The 27,124-nt window shown below is 42.5% G+C and overlaps 1 protein-coding gene across 1 annotated transcript in view; it reads left to right on the forward strand.

The window, feature by feature from the left end:
- The first annotated feature begins 14,320 nt into the window (after positions 1–14,320).
- Positions 14,321–27,124, forward strand: part of LOC147009466 (uncharacterized) — a 43,845-nt gene continuing 31,041 nt past the window's right edge. Inside the window, exons 1-2 of the mRNA XM_085862048.1 lie at positions 14,321–14,593; positions 26,927–27,037. Of these exons, the coding sequence (XP_085718174.1) occupies positions 14,503–14,593; positions 26,927–27,037 (202 nt within the window). The 5' untranslated portion in view covers positions 14,321–14,502. The remainder of the gene's footprint in view (positions 14,594–26,926; positions 27,038–27,124) is intronic.

Below are 27,124 nucleotides of genomic sequence, written 5' to 3' on the forward strand. Positions count from 1 at the left end.
AGGATAAGCGGTGCCAGAGAAAACATTATTTAATGGTGATACAAACACAGGACTGCTTCGAGACGGCGCGGAACAGACGAGTTACGAACCAGGCAGCACAAAACGTTCAATTTCGTTATTACTGGCGACCAGATTCAAATAATTAAATAATTCTGGCTGCCAAACCACACGGCCGATCAGGTTGAAATTTTAAACTTTTGTTTCACATGTAGCCTAAATTATAAATATGAAGTTTCGCATATATAGAAGTAGTGGTTCCAGAGTAAACATGAATTAATATTTATCCTTCAATCTAAGATGGCGGCCAAACCATGTGACTTGTGACCTCATAATTTTTACCATGTATGCAGATATCATGGACGATGACAGACGCAAATTTTCGCTTCGATAGGTTAAGCAGTTCCAGAGAAAACATTATTTAATATTTCTCTTAAATTCAACATGGCTGCCAAACCATGTGACCTATCAATTAGAAATTAACAAACTTGTATTCCCTACTCATGTGCAATAGGGGTGTGAAGTTTCCCCTTGATCAGATCAGGTGTTCTGGAGAAGAAGATGTTTGAAGGTTTTAAGGTAAATTCAAGATGGCCGCCAAACCATGTGACCAATCAAGAACAAATTAACAAAGTTGAGAAAGGACCTCATGGGGAATATATGTGTGAAGTTTCGGCTTAATCTGTCTTGCCTTTCTGGAGAAGAAGATTTTAAAAATTTATTCATTTTCAATCCAAGATGGCTGACGAACCATGTGACCTATGACATCACAAATTTAGATTCTGCTTCCTACTGGGTATTGGAACACGTTTATGAAGTTTCGTGTTAATCGGTAAAGGTGCGTTTTTCTATCCAAGATGGCCGCCAAACCATGTGACGTGTGACATCATAATTTTTACCACGCGTGTATACACGACGGTAGATGATAATTGCAAACTTTCGATTCGTTAGGTTAAGCGGTTCCAGAGAAAACATTATTTAATATTTTTCTTAAATCCAAGATGGCGGCCAAACCATGTGACTTATCAATTCGAAATTAACAAACTTATATCGCCTTCCTGTCCCGAATATAGTTCTGAAATCTCCCCTTCATTGGGCCAACGCTTCTGGAGAAGAAGATGTTTGAAGGTTTTCGGGTTTTTTCAAGATGGCCGCCAAACCATGTGACCGATCAAGAACAAATTAACAAACTTGAGAAAGGACCTCATGGGGAATATATGTGTGAAGTTTCGTCTTCATCTGTCTTGCCCTTCTGGAGAAGAAGATTTTTAAAATTTATTCATTTTCAATCCAAGATGGCTGCCGAACCTTGTGACCTATGATATCATAAATTTAAATTCTGCTTTCCCTCGTCGACCCGAACAAGTGTGTGAAGTTTCGTGTAAATCGGATAAGGTCTATTTTTCTATCCAAGATGGCCGCCAAACCATGTGACTTCTGAGGTAAAAAATTTTACCATGTATGCAGACCTGAGGGACGAAGGCACTTGCAAATTTTCGCTTCGATGGCTTATGAAATTCCAGAGAAAACATTATTTAATATTTTTCTTAAATCCAACATGGCGGCCAAACCACGTGACCTATCACTTCGAAATTAACAAACTTGTATCGCATGCATTTCACGAATATAGTTCTGAAATCTCGCCTTCATTGGACCAGCGCTTCTGGAGAAGAAGATGTTTGAAGGTTTTAGGGTTTTTTCAAGATGGCCGCCAAACCATGTGACGTATCAACAACAAATTAACAAACTTGAAAGAGGACCTCAGGGAGAATGTGCGTGTTAAGTTTCGCCTTAATCTGCACAGCCGTTCTGGAGAAGAAGATTTTTAAAAAAACACTAAAAAACAAGATGGCGGCCGAATTACGTCATCGATGACGTCAAAAAAAACATTTTTGACGATGAATTTTGGTGGAGATGACGCTCAGAATTTTTCAGATTTTTCCTATATGGCGTTCTACTTGACGAATTTTCACCGGTATATCGCTTCACCTATGACGTCACGAAAAATCACACGTGTTCCCCATAGGGAGCTTAGTAAAATGTATCAAACGAAAAAATTTTCCATTGCACGGTTTCCGAGATACAGATATCCAAAGTTTATCGCTTTTTTCAAGATGGCGACCGTACCACGTGACCAATGATGTCATAATTATAACGTGATTGTGCTATCAAAAAAGATACATACTATGGTGAAAATTTTCTGTCGATCGGACTTAGTGTTCCAGAGAAAATGATTTTTAAAGCGAAAAAGGGTGCAAAATGCCGGCGGAAAAATAATAATAATAATAATAATGCGTAATAATAATAATAATAAACAGAAGGAAAACAATAGGGTACCCTGTACTCACAGGGTACCCTAACTAGAACTGCCACTTTATAACTGCTGGCAGTGATGACCGGGTACCCAGAAGTGCCTTTGACACAACTGATAAAACATGAGACTTAAATCATCGTCGCAAAGTTTTGCATTGATAGGATAAGCGGTGCCAGAGAAAACATTATTTAATGGTGATACAAACACAGGCCTGCTTCGAGACGGCGCGGAACAGACGAGTTACGAACCTGGCAGCACAAAACGTTCAATTTCGTTATTACTGGCGACCAGATTCAAATAATTAAATAATTCTGGCTGCCAAACCACACGGCCGATCAGGTTGAAATTTTAAACTTTTGTTTCACATGTAGCCTAAATTATAAATATGAAGTTTTGCATATATAGAAGCAGTGGTTCCAGAGTAAACATTAATTAATATTTATCCTTCAATCTAAGATGGCGGCCAAACTATGTGACTTGTGACCTGATAATTTTTACCATGTATGCAGATATGATGGAGGATGACAGACGCAAATTTTCGCTTCGATAGGTTAAGCAGTTCCAGAGAAAACATTATTTAATATTTTTCTTAAATTCAACATGGCTGCCAAACCATGTGACCTATCAATTAGAAATTAACAAACTTGTATTCACTACTCATGTGCAATAGGGGTGTGAAGTTTCCCCTTGATCAGATCAGGTGTTCTGGAGAAGAAGATGTTTGAAGGTTTTAAGGTAAATTCAAGATGGCCGCCAAACCATGTGACCAATCAAGAACAAATTAACAAACTTGAGAAAGGACCTCATGCGGAATATATCTGTGAAGTTTCGGCTTAATCTGTCTTGCCCATCTGGAGAAGAAGATTTTTAAATTTATTCATTTTCAATCCAAGATGGCTGACGAACCATGTGACCTATGGCATCACAAATTTAGATTCTGCTTCCAACTGGGTATTGGAACACGTTTGTGAAGTTTCGTGTTAATCGGTAAAGGTGCGTTTTTCTATCCAAGATGGCCGCCAAACCATGTGACGTGTGACGTCATAATTTTTACCATGCGTGCATACTGCCTGCTAGATGATAATTACAAAGTTTCGATTCGTTTGGTTAAGCGGTTCCAGAGAAAACATTATTTAATATTTTTCTTAAATCCAAGATGGCGGCCAAACCATGTGACTTATCAATTCGAAATTAACAAACTTATATCGCCTTCCTGTCCCGAATATAGTTCTGAAATCTCCCCTTCATTGGGCCAACGCTTCTGGAGAAGAAGATGTTTGAAGGTTTTCGGGTTTTTTCAAGATGGCCGCCAAACCATGTGACCGATCAAGAACAAATTAACAAACTTGAGAAAGGACCTCATGGGGAATATATGTGTGAAGTTTCGTCTTCATCTGTCTTGCCCTTCTGGAGAAGAAGATTTTTAAAATTTATTCATTTTCAATCCAAGATGGCTGCCGAACCTTGTGACCTATGATATCATAAATTTAAATTCTGCTTTCCCTCGTCGACCCGAACAACTGTGTGAAGTTTCGTGTAAATCGGATAAGGTCTATTTTTCTATCCAAGATGGCCGCCAAACCATGTGACTTCTGAGGTAAAATTTTTTACCATGTATGCAGACTTGAGGGAGGAAGGCACTTGCAAATTTTCGCTTCGATGGCTTGTGAAATTCCAGAGAAAACATTATTTAATATTTTTCTTAAATCCAACATGGCGGCCAAACCATGTGACCTATCACTTCGAAATTAACAAACTTGCATCGCATACATGTCCCGAATATAGTTCTGAAATCGCGCCTTCATTGGCCCAGCGCTTCTGGAGAAGAAGATGTTTGAAGGTTTTAGGGTTTTTTCAAGATGGCCGCCAAACCATGTGACGTATCAACAACAAATTAACAAACTTGAAAGAGGACCTCAGGGGGAATGTGTGTGTAAAGTTTCGCCTTAATCTGCCTAGCCCTTCTGGAGAAGAAGATTTTTTAAAAAAAACACTAAAAAACAAGATGGCGGCCGAATTACGTCATCGATGACGTCAAAAAAAACATTTTTGACGATGAATTTTGATGTAGATGACGCTCAGAATTTTTCAGATTTTTCCTATATGGCGTTCTACTTGACGAATTTTCACCGGTATATCGCTTCACCTATGACGTCACGAAAAATCACACGTGTTCCCCATAGGGAGCTTAGTAAAATGTATCAAACGAAAAATTTTTCCATTGCACGGTTTCCGAGATACAGATGTCCAAAGTTTAGCGCTTTTTTCAAGATGGCGACCGTACCACGTGACCAATGACGTCATAATTATAACGTGATTGTGCTATCAAAAAAGATACATACTATGGTGAAAATTTCCTGTCGATCGGACTTAGTGTTCCAGAGAAAATGATTTTTAAAGCGAAAAAGGGTGCAAAATGCCGGCGGAAAAATAATAATAATAATAATAATGCGTAATAATAATAATAATAAACAGAAGGAAAACAATAGGGTACCCTGTACTCACAGGGTACCCTAACTAGAACTGCCACTTTATAACTGCTGGCAGTGATGACCGGGTACCCAGAAGTGCCTTTGACACAACTGATAAAACATGAGACTTAAATCATCGTCGCAAAGTTTTGCATTGATAGGATAAGCGGTGCCAGAGAAAACATTATTTAATGGTGATACAAACACAGGCCTGCTTCGAGACGGCGCGGAACAGACGAGTTACGAACCTGGCAGCACAAAACGTTCAATTTCGTTATTACTGGCGACCAGATTCAAATAATTAAATAATTCTGGCTGCCAAACCACACGGCCGATCAGGTTGAAATTTTAAACTTTTGTTTCACATGTAGCCTAAATTATAAATATGAAGTTTTGCATATATAGAAGCAGTGGTTCCAGAGTAAACATTAATTAATATTTATCCTTCAATCTAAGATGGCGGCCAAACTATGTGACTTGTGACCTGATAATTTTTACCATGTATGCAGATATGATGGAGGATGACAGACGCAAATTTTCGCTTCGATAGGTTAAGCAGTTCCAGAGAAAACATTATTTAATATTTTTCTTAAATTCAACATGGCTGCCAAACCATGTGACCTATCAATTAGAAATTAACAAACTTGTATTCACTACTCATGTGCAATAGGGGTGTGAAGTTTCCCCTTGATCAGATCAGGTGTTCTGGAGAAGAAGATGTTTGAAGGTTTTAAGGTAAATTCAAGATGGCCGCCAAACCATGTGACCAATCAAGAACAAATTAACAAACTTGAGAAAGGACCTCATGCGGAATATATCTGTGAAGTTTCGGCTTAATCTGTCTTGCCCATCTGGAGAAGAAGATTTTTTAAATTTATTCATTTTCAATCCAAGATGGCTGACGAACCATGTGACCTATGGCATCACAAATTTAGATTCTGCTTCCAACTGGGTATTGGAACACGTTTGTGAAGTTTCGTGTTAATCGGTAAAGGTGCGTTTTTCTATCCAAGATGGCCGCCAAACCATGTGACGTGTGACGTCATAATTTTTACCATGCGTGCATACTGCCTGCTAGATGATAATTACAAAGTTTCGATTCGTTTGGTTAAGCGGTTCCAGAGAAAACATTATTTAATATTTTTCTTAAATCCAAGATGGCGGCCAAACCATGTGACTTATCAATTCGAAATTAACAAACTTATATCGCCTTCCTGTCCCGAATATAGTTCTGAAATCTCCCCTTCATTGGGCCAACGCTTCTGGAGAAGAAGATGTTTGAAGGTTTTCGGGTTTTTTCAAGATGGCCGCCAAACCATGTGACCGATCAAGAACAAATTAACAAACTTGAGAAAGGACCTCATGGGGAATATATGTGTGAAGTTTCGTCTTCATCTGTCTTGCCCTTCTGGAGAAGAAGATTTTTAAAATTTATTCATTTTCAATCCAAGATGGCTGCCGAACCTTGTGACCTATGATATCATAAATTTAAATTCTGCTTTCCCTCGTCGACCCGAACAACTGTGTGAAGTTTCGTGTAAATCGGATAAGGTCTATTTTTCTATCCAAGATGGCCGCCAAACCATGTGACTTCTGAGGTAAAATTTTTTACCATGTATGCAGACTTGAGGGAGGAAGGCACTTGCAAATTTTCGCTTCGATGGCTTGTGAAATTCCAGAGAAAACATTATTTAATATTTTTCTTAAATCCAACATGGCGGCCAAACCATGTGACCTATCACTTCGAAATTAACAAACTTGCATCGCATACATGTCCCGAATATAGTTCTGAAATCGCGCCTTCATTGGCCCAGCGCTTCTGGAGAAGAAGATGTTTGAAGGTTTTAGGGTTTTTTCAAGATGGCCGCCAAACCATGTGACGTATCAACAACAAATTAACAAACTTGAAAGAGGACCTCAGGGGGAATGTGTGTGTAAAGTTTCGCCTTAATCTGCCTAGCCCTTCTGGAGAAGAAGATTTTTAAAAAAAAAACACTAAAAAACAAGATGGCGGCCGAATTACGTCATCGATGACGTCAAAAAAAACATTTTTGACGATGAATTTTGATGTAGATGACGCTCAGAATTTTTCAGATTTTTCCTATATGGCGTTCTACTTGACGAATTTTCACCGGTATATCGCTTCACCTATGACGTCACGAAAAATCACACGTGTTCCCCATAGGGAGCTTAGTAAAATGTATCAAACGAAAAATTTTTCCATTGCACGGTTTCCGAGATACAGATGTCCAAAGTTTAGCGCTTTTTTCAAGATGGCGACCGTACCACGTGACCAATGACGTCATAATTATAACGTGATTGTGCTATCAAAAAAGATACATACTATGGTGAAAATTTCCTGTCGATCGGACTTAGTGTTCCAGAGAAAATGATTTTTAAAGCGAAAAAGGGTGCAAAATGCCGGCGGAAAAATAATAATAATAATAACTAGAACTGCCACTTTATAACTGCTGGCAGTGATGACCGGGTACCCAGAAGTGTCCGCCTTTGACACAACTGATACAACATGAGACTTAAATCAGTCGCAAAGTTTTGCATTGATAGGATAAGCGGTGCCAGAGAAAACATTATTTAATGGTGATACAAACACAGGACTGCTTCGAGACGGCGCGGAACAGACGAGTTACGAACCAGGCAGCACAAAACGTTCAATTTCGTTATTACTGGCGACCAGATTCAAATAATTAAATAATTCTGGCTGCCAAACCACACGGCCGATCAGGTTGAAATTTTAAACTTTTGTTTCACATGTAGCCTAAATTATAAATATGAAGTTTCGCATATATAGAAGTAGTGGTTCCAGAGTAAACATGAATTAATATTTATCCTTCAATCTAAGATGGCGGCCAAACCATGTGACTTGTGACCTCATAATTTTTACCATGTATGCAGATATCATGGACGATGACAGACGCAAATTTTCGCTTCGATAGGTTAAGCAGTTCCAGAGAAAACATTATTTAATATTTCTCTTAAATTCAACATGGCTGCCAAACCATGTGACCTATCAATTAGAAATTAACAAACTTGTATTCCCTACTCATGTGCAATAGGGGTGTGAAGTTTCCCCTTGATCAGATCAGGTGTTCTGGAGAAGAAGATGTTTGAAGGTTTTAAGGTAAATTCAAGATGGCCGCCAAACCATGTGACCAATCAAGAACAAATTAACAAAGTTGAGAAAGGACCTCATGGGGAATATATGTGTGAAGTTTCGGCTTAATCTGTCTTGCCTTTCTGGAGAAGAAGATTTTAAAAATTTATTCATTTTCAATCCAAGATGGCTGACGAACCATGTGACCTATGACATCACAAATTTAGATTCTGCTTCCTACTGGGTATTGGAACACGTTTATGAAGTTTCGTGTTAATCGGTAAAGGTGCGTTTTTCTATCCAAGATGGCCGCCAAACCATGTGACGTGTGACATCATAATTTTTACCACGCGTGTATACACGACGGTAGATGATAATTGCAAACTTTCGATTCGTTAGGTTAAGCGGTTCCAGAGAAAACATTATTTAATATTTTTCTTAAATCCAAGATGGCGGCCAAACCATGTGACTTATCAATTCGAAATTAACAAACTTATATCGCCTTCCTGTCCCGAATATAGTTCTGAAATCTCCCCTTCATTGGGCCAACGCTTCTGGAGAAGAAGATGTTTGAAGGTTTTCGGGTTTTTTCAAGATGGCCGCCAAACCATGTGACCGATCAAGAACAAATTAACAAACTTGAGAAAGGACCTCATGGGGAATATATGTGTGAAGTTTCGTCTTCATCTGTCTTGCCCTTCTGGAGAAGAAGATTTTTAAAATTTATTCATTTTCAATCCAAGATGGCTGCCGAACCTTGTGACCTATGATATCATAAATTTAAATTCTGCTTTCTCTCGTCGACCCGAACAAGTGTGTGAAGTTTCGTGTAAATCGGATAAGGTCTATTTTTCTATCCAAGATGGCCGCCAAACCATGTGACTTCTGAGGTAAAAATTTTTTACCATGTATGCAGACCTGAGGGACGAAGGCACTTGCAAATTTTCGCTTCGATGGCTTATGAAATTCCAGAGAAAACATTATTTAATATTTTTCTTAAATCCAACATGGCGGCCAAACCACGTGACCTATCACTTCGAAATTAACAAACTTGTATCGCATGCATTTCACGAATATAGTTCTGAAATCTCGCCTTCATTGGACCAGCGCTTCTGGAGAAGAAGATGTTTGAAGGTTTTAGGGTTTTTTCAAGATGGCCGCCAAACCATGTGACGTATCAACAACAAATTAACAAACTTGAAAGAGGACCTCAGGGAGAATGTGCGTGTTAAGTTTCGCCGCAATCTGCACAGCCGTTCTGGAGAAGAAGATTTTTTTAAAAAAACACTAAAAAACAAGATGGCGGCCGAATTACGTCATCGATGACGTCAAAAAACATTTTTGACGATGAATTTTGGTGGAGATGACGCTCAGAATTTTTCAGATTTTTCCTATATGGCGTTCTACTTGACGAATTTTCACCGGTATATCGCTTCACCTATGACGTCACGAAAAATCACACGTGTTCCCCATAGGGAGCTTAGTAAAATGTATCAAACGAAAAAATTTTCCATTGCACGGTTTCCGAGATACAGATATCCAAAGTTTATCGCTTTTTTCAAGATGGCGACCGTACCACGTGACCAATGATGTCATAATTATAACGTGATTGTGCTATCAAAAAAGATACATACTATGGTGAAAATTTTCTGTCGATCGGACTTAGTGTTCCAGAGAAAATGATTTTTAAAGCGAAAAAGGGTGCAAAATGCCGGCGGAAAAATAATAATAATAATAATAATGCGTAATAATAATAATAATAAACAGAAGGAAAACAATAGGGTACCCTGTACTCACAGGGTACCCTAATAATGCGTAATAATAATAATAATAAACAGAAGGAAAACAATAGGGTACCCTGTACTCACAGGGTACCCTAACTAGAACTGCCACTTTATAACTGCTGGCAGTGATGACCGGGTACCCAGAAGTGCCTTTGACACAACTGATAAAACATGAGACTTAAATCATCGTCGCAAAGTTTTGCATTGATAGGATAAGCGGTGCCAGAGAAAACATTATTTAATGGTGATACAAACACAGGCCTGCTTCGAGACGGCGCAGAACAGACGAGTTACGAACCTGGCAGCACAAAACGTTCAATTTCCTTATTACTGGCGACCAGATTCAAATAATTAAATAATTCTGGCTGCCAAACCACACGGCCGATCAGGTTGAAATTTTAAACTTTTGTTTCACATGTAGCCTAAATTATAAATATGAAGTTTTGCATATATAGAAGCAGTGGTTCCAGAGTAAACATTAATTAATATTTATCCTTCAATCTAAGATGGCGGCCAAACTATGTGACTTGTGACCTGATAATTTTTACCATGTATGCAGATATGATGGAGGATGACAGACGCAAATTTTCGCTTCGATAGGTTAAGCAGTTCCAGAGAAAACATTATTTAATATTTTTCTTAAATTCAACATGGCTGCCAAACCATGTGACCTATCAATTAGAAATTAACAAACTTGTATTCACTACTCATGTGCAATAGGGGTGTGAAGTTTCCCCTTGATCAGATCAGGTGTTCTGGAGAAGAAGATGTTTGAAGGTTTTAAGGTAAATTCAAGATGGCCGCCAAACCATGTGACCAATCAAGAACAAATTAACAAACTTGAGAAAGGACCTCATGCGGAATATATCTGTGAAGTTTCGGCTTAATCTGTCTTGCCCATCTGGAGAAGAAGATTTTTTAAATTTATTCATTTTCAATCCAAGATGGCTGACGAACCATGTGACCTATGGCATCACAAATTTAGATTCTGCTTCCAACTGGGTATTGGAACACGTTTGTGAAGTTTCGTGTTAATCGGTAAAGGTGCGTTTTTCTATCCAAGATGGCCGCCAAACCATGTGACGTGTGACGTCATAATTTTTACCATGCGTGCATACTGCCTGCTAGATGATAATTACAAAGTTTCGATTCGTTTGGTTAAGCGGTTCCAGAGAAAACATTATTTAATATTTTTCTTAAATCCAAGATGGCGGCCAAACCATGTGACTTATCAATTCGAAATTAACAAACTTATATCGCCTTCCTGTCCCGAATATAGTTCTGAAATCTCCCCTTCATTGGGCCAACGCTTCTGGAGAAGAAGATGTTTGAAGGTTTTCGGGTTTTTTCAAGATGGCCGCCAAACCATGTGACCGATCAAGAACAAATTAACAAACTTGAGAAAGGACCTCATGGGGAATATATGTGTGAAGTTTCGTCTTCATCTGTCTTGCCCTTCTGGAGAAGAAGATTTTTAAAATTTATTCATTTTCAATCCAAGATGGCTGCCGAACCTTGTGACCTATGATATCATAAATTTAAATTCTGCTTTCCCTCGTCGACCCGAACAACTGTGTGAAGTTTCGTGTAAATCGGATAAGGTCTATTTTTCTATCCAAGATGGCCGCCAAACCATGTGACTTCTGAGGTAAAATTTTTTTACCATGTATGCAGACTTGAGGGAGGAAGGCACTTGCAAATTTTCGCTTCGATGGCTTGTGAAATTCCAGAGAAAACATTATTTAATATTTTTCTTAAATCCAACATGGCGGCCAAACCATGTGACCTATCACTTCGAAATTAACAAACTTGCATCGCATACATGTCCCGAATATAGTTCTGAAATCGCGCCTTCATTGGCCCAGCGCTTCTGGAGAAGAAGATGTTTGAAGGTTTTAGGGTTTTTTCAAGATGGCCGCCAAACCATGTGACGTATCAACAACAAATTAACAAACTTGAAAGAGGACCTCAGGGGGAATGTGTGTGTAAAGTTTCGCCTTAATCTGCCTAGCCCTTCTGGAGAAGAAGATTTTTTAAAAAAACACTAAAAAACAAGATGGCGGCCGAATTACGTCATCGATGACGTCAAAAAACATTTTTGACGATGAATTTTGATGTAGATGACGCTCAGAATTTTTCAGATTTTTCCTATATGGCGTTCTACTTGACGAATTTTCACCGGTATATCGCTTCACCTATGACGTCACGAAAAATCACACGTGTTCCCCATAGGGAGCTTAGTAAAATGTATCAAACGAAAAATTTTTCCATTGCACGGTTTCCGAGATACAGATGTCCAAAGTTTAGCGCTTTTTTCAAGATGGCGACCGTACCACGTGACCAATGACGTCATAATTATAACGTGATTGTGCTATCAAAAAAGATACATACTATGGTGAAAATTTCCTGTCGATCGGACTTAGTGTTCCAGAGAAAATGATTTTTAAAGCGAAAAAGGGTGCAAAATGCCGGCGGAAAAATAATAATAATAATAATAATGCGTAATAATAATAATAATAAACAGAAGGAAAACAATAGGGTACCCTGTACTCACAGGGTACCCTAATAATAATAATGCGTAATAATAATAATAATAAACAGAAGGAAAACAATAGGGTACCCTGTACTCACAGGGTACCCTAATAAGAGAAGAAGAATGACAAACCGTCACTTTTGGGTCTCTCATTTTTCCAGTTCAGTGATGATGTCCCAAAGTTTAATGAATGTTATTGGATGTGAAATTGTCCGCAGACGACTGGAAGGTAATTTATAGGTTGACAAGTGTTATCTTGGAAGAATTTTTTTTCTTTTAGGATTTATGTTGTATTGAGACAATGGAGTGTCTGGGCCATCCCGATATATGATGTCCACCGACTTCTTGATAACAATAATAAATGGAAACTTGCATTATAAATGCACTTTCCCAGCATTTTTATGCAAACCACGAGAAAACGCACACCTTTCATATGCGGAGCACACAAGATACTCTTACCAAGCCATGCCCCTTTCAGCTGCCAGCGAATTTCAGACATGATGAGACCTGGGAAATTTTAACTGCGCATTATTTGGGCCTCTTGAAGTCCACCACGAGTCACCCTGTTATAGCTGGAGACGTAAGGAGGTTTATCATATTTCTTTGGTCAAACTTTTTCCTACAAACTTTTTTATGGACTCCTGTAAATCCCTCCATCGACCCCACTTTTGGAAACAATGGCTTCGACGGAGCGCTGTTCTTTGGAGGAACTCAAGTCCTTCAATCTTCATTTTGTGCGCAATACTTGGCTATTCGTTTGTAGCATTATTTGAAGTCCTGCTTTGCTGCTAATCCAGGTTAGAGCAGCACTTTAAAAACGTTATTCAGTGTGCCGAGATTAACTTTCCTACTCTTCGTGAAAGAAAACGTGGGATGCTAAATGTCCACTAACTAATGCTCGCACATGGGATACCCAAGTTAATATTCTTCCCCGTAGGATGGCGCACACATCGATTAATTCACTGCATGCAAAAAACAAGGATGACGGTTTATCCGTAGGTCAAGATTTGAACTCAGGCAAGGTAGTGTGGAAGAAAAATAATTATATTCATGTACTCTCAATTATAATTTTCGTTGGTGCTTTATGAATCTAATTTTTTTTGCTCTACTCGAATTGGCTGTCAGTTATGTTTCCCTTTACCCAAGAGTCTTTTGAACGAAATATTGATAAAAGGAATGCCTTGCAATGAAACAAGGTGACCTGGTTGATAACACTGCAAACAAGCCGTTGGACATGAACCGGTTTATGGAGATGATGAAACAAATGATGGAACGCATGGAACTGGTAGGAAACCATGATGAAATGAAAGATGAAACACATGATGGAGCACATGGACTTTTGGCGAAACCAAGAGCGGAGTGATATGAAAAAAAATGGATTGGAATTTTACAAATGGGATCAGGACTGCACCTGGGGAAATGACCGAGTTGAGGGAGAGTTTGGAAGGTGTTCGGACCATGATGACGACAGGCAAGGTCGAGGTGACGAGTGAAACCACGATAGTCAAGAGAAAAACCTGTGAACTCGGACAGGTAGAGACAAAGAACCAGGAGTTGAGCATCATAAGGGAGGAATTAAAAGAGGTGAAACAATTGCACAAAGTAAAAGAGGAGCAAACACAGTACAGGAAGAGGGGAAGGTAAGGGACATTGAGGATGAGCTTGTGGAATGTTTTGAGACCAAGTGCGAGGGTCGGTTAACCTCCCACAGGAACAAGGGGAGACGATATGCTCCCTCGAGGCAGACTGTGACGAGGTGAGTCCGGTAAGGCTTGTGAGGTGGAGCGGTTGCATGGTGTGAAAGAGCACATGCGTAGCTTTGGGGGGACAGAAGCCTCGGGATCTCGTGGGTTAACCCAAGCCCCCAATATGATTGTGCCGGAGTATGTGTCAGAACATGAGGGTAGTGCAAATAACATGGCATGTGTGAGTGCACGTGAGAAAATGGGGCACGGACCGACCCAGACAGGGGTCGTGGGTCGTGGAACGGACGAGAGTGGGGAGCCTAATGAGCGGGATAAAGTTATTTCAGAAACCGCGCCGGCTCCGCGGGACTCTTCGTGCGAGATCCAGTCCATGTTTTGCAAACCGCCCAAGCACGGACGATTGCATCATGGGAAGCCGGCGTTGAAACGATCCACGCCTGGTACAACACCAGAGCGCGGATGGCCAAAAACGAGGCAAATTGAGGGATCGAGTGAATTTGGAAAGAGCACAGCCCCGTGTGAGCATGTGTACGGGGCCCGACGTGCAGCGTGTCGCGAGTGGTGGTCGCGGAACGAGTCTCGAGGATGACACCACCGGGCCCGTGTGCGTGGCGAACCTCGCGGAGTGGGCCATGTGCGAGTGACGTCAATGGGGATCTCGCAGCACGAAGGCCAGGTGTGTAACGCATGGTGGTTCACATGGGGGATAGCCCAAAAGCGAGCATTTAATGCGATTAACGGGGCGACGTTACGCCCTCATGTATCGGCCAAACGGAGGGGACAAGCATGCTGTAGACTCCCGCCCTGGAGGCGTAAGACTTGGCGAGCCTTGCCACGAGTACACGATGCCCGGCCAGGATGTAGCGAACATCCTCGCTGGGGGCAAAAGGAGAATTAGTTAGGGGAAGGGTTTAGCATTATATAGACCGGCCTCATGGGGACATGAGCCGTCCTCCATGGGGCCCGGTAACACGAGTTAGGGGAAATTTAGGTTAGAATTAGAAATGGATTGAAAACAAGGACAGACATGGAACATGTAGTGGGGACGAAGCTTAGCGATAAAATGAAATGGAACGTGCATTTGAATTAGGGATGACGGGGAGCACGAGTTAGTTAGGGGAACGTAGCTCGTAGAGTTTCAGTGTTGGTGAAAAAAAGAGAAAAACATGATGAATGAATGTGGGTCAGCGGTCCCGAGTGTGATTAGAGTGAATGTGGAATGCATGGTGCCAACGAATGATTGGGGGGAGGAGTGAATCCCACCCAAGGGAACCCGGGTTAGTGTAATAATAGTTAGTAGGTTACTTAAATTACCCAAAAGGATGTCGTTTGGTTGTTGGTGTTGAACGAAGGCACGAAACTTTTTGTAGGGTGCAGGAGACTATTGACCGGCTGGGAGCTTGGCTGGTGAAATATGCGTACTGAGTAGAGGGCACCCCGTGCACTGAAGTAGTCGGCCAGAGTAGGCCATGGTCCAAGCGACCGAGTTAGTGTAATGGGCATGGGTACCCACGAGAAAGGGACCCGGAGCGCGAAAATGCCATGTGGGCATCGACGGGGAAATGCCAGGAAGGGGATTCTCCACGTTCATAAGGAGTAGGTAGGCTCGGAGACAGCCTCAGCGACCCGGGGGTGCTGAAGATCGAGTTCAGCAGGTGGGTAGACCTGCCAGTGGAGCTACGCTGCCCAGCCACAAAATTGTGCAAGAGCACGGGAGAAAATTTGCAGGCCAGGCCCAAATTAATAACGAACACCAACACAGGCGACGGGAATCGTGGTTGCTAGAACCAGTCGTTTAAAGAGACAGGCATGTTGAAAAGCCCCGGGGATAGATTAAAGTTCAATAAATAGCAAGGATAGATAGACAACGTGTACCCCTTCACACCTTCTTTGCTGTTCCATCTCGCACCACGGAGACTTTGCTGTTCGTAGGCCGCTGGACTCGCCTTGGAAATTTCTGAAACCTGTGGGAGCTATTCTGAGGCTGCATTGGGCCTCGAGACAGATTCACTTGTCTCTTCCTCAATCCTTTCCAAAGGGATCTTAGGGATTGGGAATAGACAGTTAGGACCGGTGAGCCGAACAAAGACAATAAGGGGGTTCGGGACACACGTAATTATAATTAAGAAAAAAAAGTCTAAATTCAGTTTTTTTTTTTGTGACAACCGAATGGGGGTGGGTATGGACAAGGACAGGCATAGGCAATAGGTTGCGGGGAGAACGTAGGGTAGGACCGAGCCCATCTTCGGACCGGCCAACGCCACCACACTCCCTCCACAACCTCACAAGACCATACCGATGCCGGCCAGCTTCATGTGCCGACTTCTTGTATCGCACCTTTCCCAGTCTGCATTTGCCATGCCTTTTTCTGCCTTTGCCTTGACTCCATTTGCCATACCTGCCCATGCCTTTATTTGCCTTGCCATATCACTCAACTTTACCATGTGTGCCAGAACCATCTGTGTGGGAGTATTTGCAAGGACTGCCCTGCAGGCAGCCGCGTTACCGGAGACTGCATTTGTGCAGCTCGGAGTTCTCCTTGTTGTATGTAAAGGCCTGTTCAAATGGACTGTGAGACGGTGTGTGACCTGCCCTGTTAGGGTGAGTTGCCTCCAGCAGCCAGGAAAACAAAAAAAACAAACAAGCAAACAAAGGACCATTGAGGGCCCTGAAGACGCCTGATCATTGACTGCCTGCTGCTGCACTCAAACCTGAATGTTGCCTTTATTGTTCTCTCTTCAAGTCACAGGTCCTGGGCCATGGGTAATGTAAATATTAGAAATGTATATAGTTCTAACCCACCTGTTTGTTTAGTTCAAATTTTTGGCAATGTATATAAGTTGCCCGTCTGAGTCTGTTGGTTTAGTTACGCAACGCACTAGGTTATTTATTTTTGGGACATGTATTCAAAGTGTCGCACTCAGGGATCCGAAGGTAAAATGTACTAGGGGAACCTACACCTGCATTTTACACGAACGTTGTCGACTCTGGTCGAGTCTAGCAAAAGGGAGGGGGGTAGTGTTGTGGTTCTCGGAACCGCATGCATACAACAGATAGGTGTCCCAAGACAGTTGTTCCATTATTGTACGTCTAGTTAGTTCCCTTTTGTTTAGCGGGACAACGGGGAGTGTGTTGCAATTATTTAATAGTTAGGGTTGCGAAATCATTTTCTTTTCATCCCCACTCTTTTTCTTTTTCTTTCTTGGGATAAATCAGTCATGTGGGCAAACTGGTGCGCCGCTGTGAAGGATCCGCTGTATCCGGAATCTCGTTCCCGGGCGAGCACGAAACCCGACGTGCGGCGAGTCGCGTACGCTTTCGAAGGATCTGCTGTATCCGGAGTCTCGTTCCCGGGCGAACCCGAAACCCGACATGTGCTGCGAGTCACGTACGCTTTAGAAGGATCCGCTGTATCCGGAGTCTCGTTCCCGGGTGAGCCCGAAACGCAACACGTGCTTGCCCCTCGTCTTGTTTACCACAGCGTGTTACATAGCCAGCATGACGCCCACGCTGCACGAAACACGTGCTTGCCCCTCGTCTCGTCTACCACAGCGTGTAGCACGATGATCCACGGTACCCTGTGCCCTGCTTGCCCCTTGTCTCGTTTATCACAGCGTGACGATCCATGGTACCCTCTGCCCTGCTTGCCCCCTTGTCTTGTTTACCTCAGCGTACCGTCCTTCACCTGACACGACGTGCGGTCCACGATGACCCGATATCTTGGAGCAAACACCCCGGCATCCACGAGCGGCTCCGATGGAGGATACGTGGTCGGTTCAGGAGGTTTTCTGGAAGACCGCGGGTCCATGGTCAGTTCACCCGAAGACAAGGGGTCCAAACCCGATGAAGATTTACTTGTGATTCGCGTGCCGATTTCGGTGTGGGCGATTTGTGTCATGTCACGGGGTCGGAGCGAGGTGTGTTCACTGTCTGGGGTGGCCTTGCCGGAAACAAAGTGAGGCGGTTTCCGGCCCAAGCTGGTGGGCCACGTGAGGGGTCAGGGCCAATCGAAGCGCCCGATTCGGGTGATGACGTTGAATTAGGCATGGCCCACTCCCCCTGAGCTTCAGGCCCTATAAAAAACGGAGAAGTTTCACCGCCTCGTGTGTGTTCACACTGTGTCTCCTGCTTCTCGACTCCGCCTCCTAGTCTCCGCCCACGCCTCGCCTCGTCCACCCACCTGCCTGGTCCCGCCCACTCCACCCTCGCACTCTGGACTCCGCCCTTCTCCCCTCAAGCTCCTCCTTCAGAACACAGGCTCCACACGTGTGACTTGGGCCAGAGACAACGTGACTACTGTTGGGTACCGCACCATGGAGCATCCCCTCCCCGAAACGCCCAGGTTCCGAGAGCATAACCTCAACCCCCTCCCTCCCTGGTTGCAAAAGTCCCTTCCCATTGGGGTTTCTTTTTCTTTGTGTGTCTGAGTGTGCTAGCGCCTGTCTGTTAAGTAAGTCTGTAGAAGTGCATTATTGTTGTAACTGTTATTAATCTTTCGTCAAGTCTGCACTGTGTCTGCTTTCGTAAGTTGCTTGTATTCTTGTCACACTCCACACCTCTCTCCTCTTTCCCTGCGTTACATACCCAATAAATCTTTGTCGTACCACATACTTTTCCTCACTTGCTTGTTCATAAATAATTGTCATTCGGAATGTTCCCTGCTCGTTTTTGTCTTTTCTCCCATTGGTCCAGCATAGTTTGAATCTAAGTTTAGCCGGGTCTTTATTTCCAAAGATCCGTTCCTTTGAGCCGGTACGTCCTTGGCAGTGTTGTTCGGCTGCATCCGATCCGGAGAGGTAATCCGATCCGATTCGGACAAGGCGTACCTAGGGCATGGTTCCCCGATATTCAAACCACGTGGTTAATTAGGTCACCAGATTCCATAGACGGGAGGACCCCAGGTCACGCGGTTGAGTTATTGGCGTCTACGGTCGGTTAAGCGACCCGCCGCGTCAAGGAATTATCCGTGAGCGACGGCCTACAATTCTGGGGAATCTGGTGGGAATCGACGTAGCTTCCCCCACCTCGTGGTCTTCTCACCCGACCCCGCCGGCCCGCAACAATATATTAAGTTGAGGTACTTACAAAATATTGAAAGAGGGTCTCTGTTATTAAATTGATCGACAGATTGGTCAACATTACATATTAGGAATCGTAAGTTAACTGCAAGGGAAAATCAAGATATGAGGGAAAGCAGCATGGTATTTACATAACCAAAATGCAGAATGGTTAAAGAATGGAAGAGTGGCTCGACCAACAGCAATTATGAAATTAATTAATGGAATTAGGAATTGTACAATGTACTGTAAATGTTTCCATATTTTGTGGGGGGGGGGGGGGGGGGAAAGGATAAACAAGAATTATGCGAATTACAGAAGGTATTACCATGTGAAATGAATGCTAAATCGGTCAGTGCAAGAATGATATTATTGAAAAGAGTGTGATGACGCCACAAGCCAATTTATATACTACCTGTTTTATTTGTTATCTTGCCAAAACAAAGTTTTTGCAAGATATGTTGGTCAGCTTGGAAGTTTTTTATCTTGCCAAAACGAAGTTTTGCAAGATATGTTAGTCAGCTTGTATGTTTATTTATTTATTTATTTATTTATTTATTTTTGTCTGTAATCACGTATAAAAAATTCTGCAGAGCACAGTTATCATCGGAAATTTTTGTAACTTCGCTTATCATAGGCCTATAGAGGTCCCTTTCAGTGCACAAAATTTTGAAGATCAAGGTCAAAGGTCAAGGTCACTTTGGCGCAAATCAGGGGAGTCGACGAAACCCTTATTTTTTGAGTAATTTTGATCGGATCGTCTTCAAACTTCATGGGAATATAGTTCATGGTCTGGCGCTCAGCTGATTAATTTTTGGTGGCAATTGGCCTTGACCTTCATATGTTTTTTTTTTTATTATTATTTTTTTATTTTTTGGTCTGTAATCACGTATAAATCACTCTGCAGAGCACAGTTATCATTGGAAATTTTTGCATATCTTCGCATATCATAACTTCGCATATCAGAGGCCTATAGAGGTCCCTTTCAGCGCATAAAATTTTGAAGGTCAAGGTCAAAGGTCAAGGTCGCTTTATCGTAAATCAGGGGAGTCGACGAAACCCTTATTTTTTGAGTAATTCTGATCGGATAGCCTTCAAACTTCATGGGAATATAGTTCATGGTCTGGCACTCAGCTGATTAATTTTTGGTGGCGATTGGCCTTGACCTTCATGGTTAGCACCTGAGGTCAAACATATTTGACCCCAAGGTCAAATTTTCAAGTTTTAGGAACCATATCGTGTAGTACCTCAAATTGAACACCTCGATGAGTGCTTTCTAGATATGTCAAGCTTGAGACATTATGACGTCATTTGGTGACGTTATGAGGCAAAAGAATATTTTTCATGGTTACTCTGTAGAACGATTCTCATCGGAATCTCTCGTAGGCAGATATTCCTCAAGGAGTCGCTCCTGGTGGATAGCAGCTCTGTTCACCTCAGTGTGACCTTAAAGAAGTCACACGTGGTCACCTTTTGGCAAGATACGGGTCTTTATTTTCTGATTAATTGGGCAAGTGCATGATTTTTATTAAGTGGTACTTCTTGTAAGTTTACTTCAGTAAGTTGAGGTATTTCTAACACTAACTTGACCATCTTTCATCAGCATGAAAGTGCTAAGATAGCTGGGAGATAAGAAGAGATAAGGAGATAAGATGAGCATGTTAAAAAAAAAGGAAAGAAAAGAAAAACCCACTGAAGAGAAGGTTGGACAAGCCAAACCACAGCAAGGCAAAGACTTGACGTCGCTGTTGCATGGTGCCTAACTGGAGGAATGTCCCCAACCACACTCGCAAGGCAGATACATCGTGAACTTGTCGTGGTCGCATAATGCACATCGAAGGCCCTGAAGGTCCACACGGTGAGTCATCTGCAACATGTGTTCAATGGTGTAGGTGGGGCTCGTGCAGCCATCACGGTTGCCTCCAACGTGCACAGCTCACTTGGTGAATCAAACCTGATTGCACAAACTGCTGCTACGAGGCCCCAAACTCTGCTGGGGCTGGATCTCTGGGTTACCTCTCGAGTCCTTTTTGTCTCCTTCAACCCAGTGTCGGGCCTATGCTCGTACCTGCCAAGATCTACCTTCTCTGCAGCTCAAGGAGTGCCTCGACTGTGTAGTCCGGGAGCCAACCGATCAAAATTAAAAAAAAATTGCCCGGTCTGCTATAAAATTTTTGTGTTGATTTTCATAAAGAGACACCCTTTGAGTATATGAAAACCAATGTTGGCAATGGTGAAACTCTTGCGCAACAACACAGTCAACACTTTTGCGAGCCCCCTCTGATAACAAAATGTTGGCAAAAGCGAAGATGTAGGATGGGGGTAGGGGTAATTCATATTGTCCTAAAATCATAACCACTAAACCTATATACACAAATGACCCCTCATATTAAAGAGGAGTTCATTTCCTATATCACAATTGGTGTAGATTTAACCTACCTTCAATTGACAAGGTTATATGTCAAACAACAAAAGATTTATGTAACTCAGAAATGCTTGACTATCAATGGGGTCAGGAACAAGAACATACTTTTACATGCCATGGTTTTAAGGAAGATAAAATTAGAAATGGATTAACACAATATTGTGACATGAAACATCCTCTTCAGAGGAAGAGTCACTCTCTGAAACAACTCCACCACATGAACCTCTCTGACCAAGGCATATGCATGTCACTCAGCAAGGCACAGCAGCCTTTTTGCATGAACATCGTTTCAGACATTTGGATAATTTGCACATGCAAGACACCGTTTTGTCTATGTTTGGCTTGGCTGGCTTAGACATGAGAATTGGGACCAGTTTTCCATTGATAAGGGTTCTGCCAAATGTTGTGGCTGGGGGAAGTGCTCGGTCACTGAGATGTGCACGTCTATACAGAAGCAATTGATACAATGCTCTTAAAACAAGGAAGTAAAACGCATCTTCTGTTGCTGGCAGTGACCTAAGGTCTAATTTTGAAGAGACAAACATATGCTGCCTGAGGGTATCCAAACAGCTGAACCCTTTTTGGCCATGCAGAGCAGTCCAGTATACTCTGGCCTCATCAATGACACATTCTGTTGCTGTCATTTCACTATCTCTTCCAAAATCAACAAGGTGGGGAAGGTTTCCTATCAGTCCCAGAGAAACCTGTGCCGCTCTTCTTTTCACAGGAACACAGGCATCATCCCAACTGACTGGAAGAGGGGCCTTGTTGTCCCTCTCTGGAAAGGGAAGGGTGATCGCCAAGACTGCAAAAACTACCGAGGGGTGACGCTGCTCTCAGTGCCGGGCAAGGTCTTTGCTCGGATAATTCTTGATAGGGTTTGCCACCATCTGCTTGAGCACCAGCGTCCAGAGCAGTCAGGCTTTACACCAAAGAGGTCAACGATTGACCGTATCCTTGCACTTCGTGTCCTCACCGAACACAGACGAGAGTTTCGGCAGGGGCTGCTTGCAGCCTATGTTGATCTCTGTAAAGCGTTCGATTCAGTGAATCGGGATGTCCTCTGGAGGATTCTTGGTCTTCGTGGGGTGCCACCGAAACTGATCGATCTGATGTCTGAACTCTACTCTGGTACTGAGAGTGCTGTGAAGTGTGGTGGTACCATCTCTGACTTATTTCCAGTTGTTACTGGAGTTCGTCAGGGATGTGTACTTGCCCCCACACTTTTCAGCACTTGTATGGACTGGATTCTAGGGAGGATGTCGGAGAGATCAAGTTGCGGTGCATCGTTTGGCAATGTCAAGATCTCAGACCTTGATTTTGCAGATGATGCAGTCATCTTTGCGGAGACTTTAGACATCCTCTTGGGGGCCCTCGAGGTGCTGAATGAGGAGTCGGAGCCGTTGGGATTACGGATTTCTTGGGTCAAAACTAAGATCCAGGCTTTCGGTGACATCTTGGATGCTGCTGTCCTGTCTGTGTCTGTTTGTGGTGAGGATGTTGAGGTCGTGGAGAGATTCACTTACCTTGGCAGTGATATTCATGTCTCCGCAGGTTGTGAGCCGGAGGTCAATAGACGTCTGGGTCGGGCCTGGGGAGTCATGGATTCACTGGATCATGGGGTGTGGCGCTGCCGGTACCTGTGCGGGAGGACGAAAGTCTGAGTCTTCAGGTCCTTGGTACTTCCAGTCTTGCTCTATGGGTGCGAGACTTGGACTTTGACCAAGGATCTGAGACGGAGACTTAATTCCTTTGGTACCAGGTCTCTTCGGAGAATCCTTGGCTATCGCTGGTCGGATTTTGTGTCCAACGAGCGGTTGCTGAGAGAGACTCGGATGAGATTTGTTACCTGCATAGTCCGTGAGCGTCAGCTGCGGCTGTATGGACATGTGGCTCGTTTTCCTGACGCTGATCCTGCTCACCAGATTCTCTCAGCGAGGGAGTCTCATGAGTGGGAGGCCAGTGGGCCGACCACGTGCCTCATGGTTTGCAGCAGGTTGACCATCATCTCAAGGAGATGGGGATGGGCCTGGCATCTGCCTGGGGGATGGCCAGACGGAGGCCCCTGGAGTACCGGCGGAAAGTGGACGCAGCGACGCGCTGTTCTGGCACATGCTCCCATACCTGACCTGACCTCTTCTTTTCCCCTTCTGAATGGGTAGCTCACTGTGTCACATCCACACAACACATATGTGCACAGAAGTGTAGCTGCGACATCAAGAGGATTTTCTGGTACTTCTTGCTCAACACTTCTACCAGCTCATGAATAGGTAGGTATTGATTCTGCCGTTGTATCCAGAGTTCTTGCAATGTGTTCAAGCAGCAGAAGTGATATATACACAGCATAATTATGTCTGTATCTGTTGCATGCACAAAAGCTCGATGGTGATCAAGATATTCCACACAATACGCAAGATGAGCAATAATCCTTGTGTCTGCCTCTTCATGTTCTTCACAAGGTAAGTCCAGAACTGAACTTGATGCTGATGTGATGGAAAGAGTGTGACCTTTGTTTTCCATCATACTACCAAGAATGATGGTCACTCCATCCGGAATAGCTTCAGGACTCTCACAAAGGGAAGTGCCAATGAAGTTCTGAAGATTTCCTTTATTTCTTGGATTCTTCATGAATAAATTCCAGTCCGGAATTTCTCGACTCTTGGATGGTGAGAATTGTCTTGCCTGGTCTGTCTGGTTTCTCCTCTGCTGCTCATCACCCTTCAAAGTATGGCTATCTTCAAAATCATACTGATCACCAATGATGTTGACACAGTTGCACATTTCAGGTTTCAACTGCAGGATACACCTGCTTGCGAAGATACAGCTGGGGAAGTTCACCAAATGTTTTCGCACCCATTTTTTGGTATTTATTTACAAATGCCATTGTGTCTACCAGATAAACTGTGTATAGGTCACTCTGTGGTAATGATGGCAGCTGTAAAACAACATCCTGCTCAGCTTCAGCAATTAGCACTGCCACGAAATCAGACTCGTTGCCTTTGCGCATTACAACCCCCTGTGCTAAGCGTGGATCAACCTCAAACAGGGATGATGGATAGTCTGTCCACTCATGGGAAAATGCAATCTGTCTTGTGACTGGGTCGGCATCTCGATAGAAACACAGCACACGTGTAGTTGCAGTCTCATCTTGATAGATCCTGATTAAACTCTGTTTCCTTGATGGTTTTGATTTCTTCTGTGAGGAGAAAGTTACCAGCTTCAGTGGTTCAATCTTAATAGAGACCACCTCTTCTGCTTTCATAATGGCTTCCATGCCCTTAGCTTGAGCATGGACCAAGTCTTTTGAAGCAGCCTTCTCACTAGTTGCTCTATTGAGCAGAACCACTTGGTTGTTACACTGGAATGGGTTTATCATCTGCTGGCATATCACTTTCTTGATCTCCTCAACATGCATATGTTCTTCTGTTGCCTGCTTCTGTGTTTCTCCATGATGAGTAGATTCCTGTTGGCCTAGATTAGCCATAGACTTTATGTTCTCTGATACAGCTGTGAGAAATGGTGCTGTTTTCACATATTTATCTCGAGCAGCTGGTGCCTGAGATATGATTTTGAACAGAGATGTCTTCCCTTCATTGTTGTATGTCTGCTCCAGGGCCATGTCACTCCAAACACCATTGAATTTTCCTTTGGAAGAGTGAACTGTGAAGTACCCAACCTGGATCCAGCAAACCTTAACCGAACTGTGTTCAATAGAGTAAGAGGATTTTGGGGGTAAGGGTAACTTTGGTTGACAAAAATGTTAATTTTCTCTTTAAAAATTGATAGAACTCAATCAAATTTGCTGTTTTAATTAGCCATGGATACCATGTTCATATCACATTAAGAGAAATTAGTATTCTAATGCAGCATCTGCCTATGATAAGAAAAGTTCTAAAGGCCATCTTCAAAAAACGTTATTTTTAAGGCATTTTTCACAAAATTATGTACTTTTACGAGGTTTACTTTCACAAAGGCAATTTTTTTTTGTCATTTTACAATGCACTGATTGAATTCTTACATTTAGTTCACATTTATTTTTCATGAATGTGATTTTTTAATTTTTTTAGAAATTTTATTGACAATTGCTGTTTTATCAAATTTTTCAAATCTTCCTCAAACAAAAACGGCCGCCAAAATTTTTCGCAAGAGCTTATGAATTGCCAACATTGGTTTTCATGAACTGCAAACATATATCTAAACATCCTGGGGGTGTAAAATTTTATAGCAGAGGCTGTAAGGTCCAACCCTAAAACAGCCTCGTACACAGGTTGGCTCCCGGACTAGTGTTTCCCGTTGGGTGTTTCTCTATCTACACCCTGACCTGCTTATCTTCTGGCCTCGGGAAGCATGTCCTTTCGATTTGTGACACCTGCTGACGAACAGGCCATGAATTGAATGGAAACGCACTCACTAACCAAGCTGGGACACGATTGAAATAGTCGTCATCCAGCATTCTTCTCCTATGAAGAAGAACTTTTATGCATTTAACTTTTATGCTGTAGTCGAATTGGCTGTCAGTTATGTTTCCCTTTACCCAAGAGTCTTTTGACGTACATATTGATAAAAGGAATGCCTTACTATGAAACAAGGTGACCTGGTTGATAACACTGCAACATTTGCCATGATTATGTCATTCTCTTTCACCCAGTGGACACGCATTACAGTTTGAGTTATTTTGCCTAATGCTTATCAGCTAACCCTGTAGTTCTCCCCTCCCATTCTTTGGCATGTCAAGTTGTGTATAAGAAGAATTGCTTCGGGCTTATGTTTCAGTGAAGTCCATTCGAATGTTTCAGGGAATCATTCAATGTTCTTCCTCTGTATATACAAAATTAAAGATTCTCCTTTGGTATGCTGATCCAACTGGTGGAAATTGAGTTATTTTCCACGACAGTAGCTCACCGACGTGTGTGCATGCTTCGAAGGTACCTTGCAAGTCCAGTCCTTCAATACAATTGCTAATCAACACGTGATTTTTCCAAACCAATTCCTGAGTTTTTCTACACTTGCTGACTCTTTCACTCCTTTCCACTCCCTTATCATACGGCCATATGTTTTGGCTTTGGCATATTCATTCCAATCTCTGCATTTGTGCTGTTAACCTGCCACACTGTCATTTAGTTTTCATGAGGGTTGACTTTTGAGTTGAAAAGAAACTAGTCACATATTGGATCACAATTGTATGTGATTTGCCGATCAATGCAGGTTTGGGATAAAACCTTCTCTATTTAGCCTTCTCTACATTTTTCTTGCCTTTATTTTGTTGGTTGTGATTTTTGGTGATGGTGAATTTCCCATTGGAGATGTGGTCAGGTAAGAAGCATCTCACAACATTGAGGCAGTTTGTGCAGAACGTAACGCTTTGACACCACTGTATTCCCATGGGTAAATGTTTTATATTCTCTCTTCAAAGAAGACCCCAAATCAATTATTTTAATGCAATATTTATTTAGCTATTTAAAGAGTGGAACCAGCTGTGCATGATGACACAAGACTGCCTGCATTTAATAAAAGTTCCTCTTTCCAGATTTACTTATGAAAGTGGAAGTGAAAACTGAGCACGACATTGATGTCCACACGGATCTACCAGAACCAAATGCCGCTGAAGCTTCTTTCCTCAATAACGATCACCATGAAGGTTTCTATCATTACCTACACATTTTGCTTTGGACAGTTTTATGATGAACTCTGGTGTTAAGAAAAAAAACACCCACGTTATGATTTC

The sequence above is a fragment of the Eptatretus burgeri genome, chromosome 17, assembly GCF_056783735.1.
Source record: "Eptatretus burgeri isolate ZD-2024b chromosome 17, Ebu_testis_v1, whole genome shotgun sequence".
Taxonomy (NCBI): Eukaryota; Metazoa; Chordata; class Myxini; order Myxiniformes; family Myxinidae; genus Eptatretus; species Eptatretus burgeri.